At 31.7% G+C, this 7,433-nt stretch overlaps 1 protein-coding gene across 1 annotated transcript; it reads left to right on the top strand.

The window, feature by feature from the left end:
• The first annotated feature begins 4,707 nt into the window (after positions 1-4,707).
• Positions 4,708-7,401, top strand: LOC110713623 (glycosyltransferase family 92 protein At1g27200-like). The gene has a single exon (XM_021892076.1). The coding sequence runs from the start codon at positions 5,190-5,192 to the stop codon at positions 7,083-7,085; it is 1,896 nt and encodes a 631-aa protein (XP_021747768.1). The 5' UTR covers positions 4,708-5,189; the 3' UTR covers positions 7,086-7,401.
• Positions 7,402-7,433: the final 32 nt, after the last annotated feature.

Here is a 7,433-nt window from a genome sequence, read left to right on the forward strand (position 1 = left end):
CTTCTCATTTTAAGCCCCTTCTTATTTGACCCTATATATATATATATATATATATATATATATATATATATATATATATATATTATATATATATATATATATATATATATATATCAAATAATGTCAATCAATTTTTACTATTGTAAAAAATAAGCTTAAATTATTTCTAATAAACGGAAAAAGATATTTGCATCCCTAAGGGTTGCATATAAGAAGCTAAAAATGAAAAGAATAAACAATAAATAAACATTTATTACACCGATTTATTCGTGAATTGCCGATAAATTCCCAACTTAATACTAATAAAAGAAGTATATTAAATGTTTATATGCAGTCCTAAGGGCTGCATATAGCATCACCCTAAATTTTACTACGTAATACTATTATTTAGTTCAGCCAAAATATAAGTTCATAGATAATATACGCGTATTTAGAAAAGTTTATACAATATAATTGAATGAAACAAGCCCTTAAAATGTGTATATCATTTTGAAAATTATAAATGAAACTTTGGTTAACTTGATCAATATAACTCTCAATTTTTACGCAATTTGTCCAAATTTCAACATAGAAGAGTATGAAAGGTAGATGAAACCCATGAAAGCACGTGTAGTTGGAAACTTCCTTCATCTATGTGTTTTGGACCTTTTGGTAATGTTGACTTATGCCTCAATTATTATTGAATTTATTAATAATTCAATGTCATTATTCAAGGATCGTGATGCCTCTTTCATGCAATGCCAGTTTTATCAAAGTATTACATGTATTAACATAATAACATGTCCTACTATACTTGTTGGGCATTTGTAATATTTACTCAAATTGCTAGGCTGGTAGTCTTCTACAATGTGGTGTAGTGAAACGATGACAAAAATTGCTAAATGTAAAACTTTAAAATCAAGAAAGGGGAAAAAAAAAGAAAAAAAAAGAGTTTATTATAACATCAATATCATTGACCAATGATTTCATCATTATAATTTAAATATGTAAGTGGTCTATACTACGGAGTATTATAATACTGAGTACAATACATTCCAAATTATTTTCCTTAAGTTTTGCTCTTTTAAATTTTTACTATATTATTCCCACTATCAAAAAATCAATCATATTGGTGGCTAGAAGACGTGCAATGTATAATGCCCAATTATCAAGAAACTCATACTTTTGCTCAAAAAAAAGAAACTCATACTTGTATTTAAAATTACTTTCCAAAAAAATAAAAAATAAACTCCATGTCAATTTATTTATTTCTTTTAGTAAAACATAAGAATTAAAAAGACATTCCAAAAGTCAATGAAACTTGACATTAAGATATAAGCCAAAGAAAAGAACTGTATGAAATGGATGGAGTTTTACTCTCTTTTGGTCTATGTATTTTTGCATTTTAATTTTTTTTTATTTTTTTATGAGTTAAAGGTGTGTTTATTTCATCTCATTTCATTTAATTACAAAAATATTAATCATTAAAAACCAATTTCGAGCCAATTAAAAAAATAACAATTTTGATAAGATCAGCCATTATAATTGAAAAATATACTCTAGATTGCATACCACAAAATTAAATCAATATTAACAATTGCAAAACAAATCGCAAATTTGCAACCAACAATCAACCAATGTAATTTACCGACTAACCAAAAATTAGTCTGGACCAAAATTAGTCATAAGTAGCTAGCCAAAAAAAATTCCTACAAGCTTTAACTTTTTCTAAAACAACCCTTAAAAAAAAAAAAACCTTTTTCTAAAACAATTATTTTAATATTAAACTAGAACTCATGTTTTTGTAGTACAGTATAAATCATCTTGATTAGTAAAAATAATTTTTTTATACCCCCTTTCATGTGACGTTAGACTTTTTTTCACTATTTATGCATTAGGTTTTACCATAATTTTTTACTTGTATAATATAAATATATCTTATTACAAAATATGCTGTTAGATAGGTTTTAATATAAATTTTCATAATATAATTTTTAAAATAATTTTCATTAATATTAAATTATATAAAAATAAAGTCAAACTAGCGCATTGACATGTGTGCACAATATTTAACCGTGTCATGTATTATGAAACAGAGTAAGTAATCAATAAATTCGATCAGCCAGGTGGGGAGTGACATGTTCTTAGTCCTTAGTCATCATAAATGATAAAAAGAACAATCTTCAAACTTGTAAAATCATGCATGCAAATGCATTAGCATATATATAGTACGTAGTACCTCAACTACCTACATGAATGTTTTAATAGTAAGACCAACTAATATACGTTGCTTCTACTTTTAACATTGTTGTATGTTTAAAGGTGACAATAACACCTCTTTCCTTTTAGCTAATCAGAATCCTACAAAACTAAGGCGGCCTAAATAATATTAATATTAATAATATAATCACATGGGACAAATAATTTTATTATTCCACCTATAAGTTCCAACTCATGGGGAGGTCAATTTTGAATTTTAATCTAATCAAACGGTTGAAAATGATTGTTGGTTTTTAAATCGGACAAGATTAGGCAGTGGTTGCCAATATTACATCATATGATTCATATCCTATCTCTAAACGACGAGAAGCTACAATAATTATTGTCGTTTAATTGTTTATTGCAATTTGTATTATTATTCTCTGGATTATTTTTGACATTGATATGGTATTACAAAATAGTTATAGTGTATTTTTTTTTTTTTTTTTTTTTTTTTTTTTCCTTTTTATCTATATCTAGTAGAGTGTAAATTTGCTAATATAAAAGTGTACAATTTGCGGGGATTCCTGGTAAAGTGATAGGGATGTTTTAACGGATTAGTGACAAGCACGATACCTTTTTTTTTTTTTTTTTTTTTTTAATTACATGTAAATTTTAGACTTTTTAAAAGGCTATGATAGCCAGTAGGTTATTTTCTTAAAATAAATAAATAAATACTCGTAATAATCCAATAAAATAAAGCCAATAGGTTGAATACGACAGAAGCTCTAGTACAATTTTATAGTAAGACTAGTAGTTTAGGAGAAAATGACCACTTTCGTTCGTTATTCGAAAATTGTTTTTTTTCCCTACCACTTCATTCATTCTTCCATAGTTGAGCTGAATTTTAGATTTTTAAAGGAAAGATATACGGATGAAAAGTTATGTAAGTCCCTAAAAAAAATTGTACCCTAATATATGTAAAGAATTTAATTAAGTTTTTTTTTAAAAAAAAAAAATTCTATATTGGATCAATGTTTAGATAATTTTTAATATAAAGGTATAATCCGCTACTATTCAAAAAAAAAAAAGGTATAATCCGCTAATTACTTGGCTTCCAAATACACTATACAAGTATACATAAGGTGGGGAAAAGAACCTTAAAAGCGCCAATAACTTCTTAACGCCATTTATTAGTAATTGAATTTTCCGTGGAGGGAGAAGCGATTTTTTTTTTAATTTTTAAAATAGAAATATCTATATAAAATAATTTAGATTAAAATTAACTTAAAAAAAAATTATCGATTTCAATTCATAATTGTATTAGAATCATCGTGATTTGGGTATGGCACCGCACAATGGAAAAAAAAAAAGTGTGCACATGTTGTGCTTGCTGAAATCAAAATTATGACCAATCCCATTGGGTTGTACATTGTGTCTAAAAAAATTAAAACCAACATAGCATGCAAGTGATGCAACCCATCAAAACAAATTTTTGGTTGTGTTTCTTAAGTCTACACTTATTTCATCTAAGATTATACCTTGACGTACTTGGATAACTAATTACGTACACAAGATATTCAAATTGATAAATACATACACTTTTGTGCTCATCGGAATCTTAGGCTTAATTGAGAATACTTCTATTTGTTATGCTGAACTCTCTTACTTTTGCTCCGCAAAAATTAAAATGTTTAATTGCAACTTAAACATATATATCATTTCACAAATTGATATATAGAACACTACTAGATATAATTAATCATATTCTTTCATTAACAAGCAAATAATACATTGTTGATTTTCTTTCCAGCAACACATTTTCCATGTGTCATTTCGAGTAGTGCACCTAGGTATACAATAAATGCTTGAAAGCATATGCTCCATAAATTAGTAAAGATGAAACAAAATAGACAAACTTTTGGGTTCATCAATCATGGTGGAAGAATAGAAGATATTGACAAGATCACCACTAATGTACCATACTAGCATCAAAATATTTTATTACGACAAAGTAAGAGAATCCCTCCCGTCACAAAAAAAAAAAAAAAAAAAAAAAAAAAAACAACAACGAAGAATCCCTGTAAAAAAAAAAGTCTTTAAGACTTGAAATGTAAAACCTTGTATAAGTAAACCCACAAAGAAACTTTCAAATTACCAAACCACCTATGAAAAAACTTGTAAAATAGTTTTCCACGAAAAATGCAAGAAGGCAATAAATTATATAAAAATACCCTTGACTCACACCATAATATCTACATGACATAAGCATAAGAAACAACACAACTAATACCTTGCTCATCACATGAACTTGTTCATACCCAAAACCCAATTTTAATCATTTCTCTTAACAAATCAACTTACCCCTTAAAAGAATATTACAAGTCACCATCAATTTTATAATACCAACTAGTAAACCCCAAAAAATTAAATATTAATCCATTACCATATCATTAAAATTATCAGGACTTGGTAATAAATGCACTTATTAAAATATTTTTTTTTAATATAAATAAAATAAAATCGGGTTTTAAATCCTCAAAACCACGAGGCCACGATGTTTTTCCCATGCTAAACATAAAGCTTAACCAAATAAAATTCTCTCAATCAAACAACTTTACTCACTAATCAAACTCTCAAAGAATAGTAGCCAACATATTACATTGGACCACCAATGATTCCCGTTTATGTACCAATTCCGCCACCAGAAAAACCCAGAACACAAACTCAGTCTTTTTACTGAGTAGCAGTTTCGAAGTCGCCTCCTATAATTAGGCTAAACCCGCAGCCTTAAACGCGTGTTTTTCTCTCTCCTCTCTCCGACACAAAACACAACGAAACTCACCCGACCCACTGTCGGTCCAATATACCCAGATCCACATAAACCTTTTTTTTTTTTTTTTTTTTTTTTTTTTCTTTCACCATTAATCTTCAGATCTTCTTCTTTTGTCTCACTTCTTAAATTGTGTGTTCTTTGAAAGAATTTTACACTAATTGAACTAACCAAAAAAATGGATGTTAGGAAGAGAAAACGGATACTTAAAACACCATTATCTTTAACACAGAATTTCTCAACAAGGTATATAATGGTGTGTTTTTGTTGCTTCTTGTTTCTTGTTTTTATTACTCGGGGTTATAATTTTGGATCCGGGACGTTTCGGCCTGCGCCGATCGTCCCGAAACTAGCCATAATTTCTTCATCTTCAATCAGTAGTAACTCAGTGCAGGATCTTTCTACCCAGAGAAAAGTTGAGATTGGTAGCAGTGAGAGTAAAAGTAATACTAGTAAGATTAAGATTATTAGTAATAGTAACAAGAGTAGTGAAGGTGATGGTTTGTTCATGGGGTTGAGCATTGAGAGCAGAGTATTGTTTAATGATCATGTGTTGGTAATTTTACCTGCTAGTCAGAGTAAATCCTTACATCTGCAACTTCCTGAGAAAATTGACTGTGTTTACCCCCGGAAATCGGGTGTTAGTGTTGGAAAGAAAACTGTCAATCATCCCATGTTGTCAGTGGATGATTATGGGGATGGAAGGTGGTTGGTTCGGTGCCCGGTACCGCCTGCGAATTACACGGCGGCTGTCGGGTTGAAGGGGGAATGGAAGAATGGGAAAGGAATTGAGTGGGAGATGGGGAGGGGGGGTAAGAAGAGTGTTCAATTGTGGGATATGGTGGCTTACGAGGCGGTATTCGATGGGGAGGATATGGCTGTTGTTTTTGTTAAGGGTTTGCAGCTCAAGCCAGACAGAGAATCGGAACCAACTCCATTTAGATGTCAATTTTGGAAGGAGGGTGAGGATTATGCGCTTACCACACAGGCTACCACTGCAGCACAGGAGACAATCAGGTGTCCCTTGCCTCCAGAATTGAAGGTGAAACCGTGGGATGGCGAAGAAGTTCGAGTTACAGTCGAGGTGACTTCCAAAGTGCCTGGAAGGTCCCATTTGACAGGTACGAAACGACAACTAGTACCATCAATAGCAAAATTGCATCAGAGCAGTAATAAGAATAATGTGAAGGGTAGGTCTAAACTTAAATATAAGCTCTGTGCTTGTACTATGGTTTGGAATCAAGCTGCATTTATTAGGGAGTGGGTAATGTACCATACTTGGCTTGGGGTTGAGAGGTGGTTTGTTTATGACAATAATAGCGATGACGGCTTAAAGGATGTGATCGATGAGCTGAATGCTGAAAATTATGATGTGAATAGGCACACTTGGCCATGGATTAAGTCTCAGGAGGCAGGGTTTTCACACTGTTTGTTGAGGGCCAGAGATCAGTGTCAATGGGTTGCATTCTTTGATGTGGATGAGTTTTACAATTTCCCACCTCCAAAACCCAGGCAAAACTCAACCATTGTTTACCGGGGACCAAACGCTCTTCAAAAAGTAGTGGAGCATGTTTCAGCACGACAGCGAACAGTAGGTGAAATCAGAACAGATTGTCATAATTTTGGACCCTCAGGGCTAAAGAAAACTCCGGCAGAGGGACTGATGTTAGGGTATACTTGCCGGCTTAAGGGCCTTGAGAGGCATAAGTCAATTGTTAGGCCTGATGCTGTTGATGATAGTCTTCTGAATCAAGTTCATCATTTCAAGCTGAAAAAGGAGTTCAAGAAGCTAAATTTTCATCGGGCTGTGATAAACCACTACAAGTACCAAGTCTGGGACAACTTTAAAGCAAAATTTTATAGAAGGGTTTCAACCTATGTTGTTGACTGGCAAGAGAATCAGAATGAAAATTCAAGAGATAGGGCACCTGGATTGGGGACAGAAGCTATTGAACCGCCCAATTGGCCCCAGAAGTTCTGTGAGGTTTGGGATACCAGGTTAAGGGACTTTGTTCTGTCTAACCTGGCTGATCGGAATACAGGGTTGCTCCCATGGCAGAAGTCTGTTCAATGACCAAGGTCGAGATGCCTGCAGTTCATCTACATTTGTAAAACATAAAACGACACACTAATTCTTTTTTCTCCCTTATTTATTGAACCTATTTCTTGTGCATGTTTTGTAGAGAAGCCATAGATTAGTTACAATTTTTACCTAGGCATATTAGAGAGGTATTAAGTACCTCTTATTTGAAAAAAATATTTTTCTGTTTTTCTTCCTCATCTGCTGATGTATGTAATCTTCTGGAAGATTTACTGGATTAATTTGTAATACAGTGCAGAGCTTTTTGAATCCAAAGAATAATCACATACTTGGTAGTAATCTTCTGAACCAAGTCAACTTTACAAACAGTGCATTGTTTGA

The sequence above is a fragment of the Chenopodium quinoa genome, unplaced genomic scaffold (genome assembly GCF_001683475.1).
Source record: "Chenopodium quinoa cultivar QQ74 unplaced genomic scaffold, ASM168347v1, whole genome shotgun sequence".
Taxonomy (NCBI): domain Eukaryota; kingdom Viridiplantae; phylum Streptophyta; class Magnoliopsida; order Caryophyllales; family Amaranthaceae; genus Chenopodium; species Chenopodium quinoa.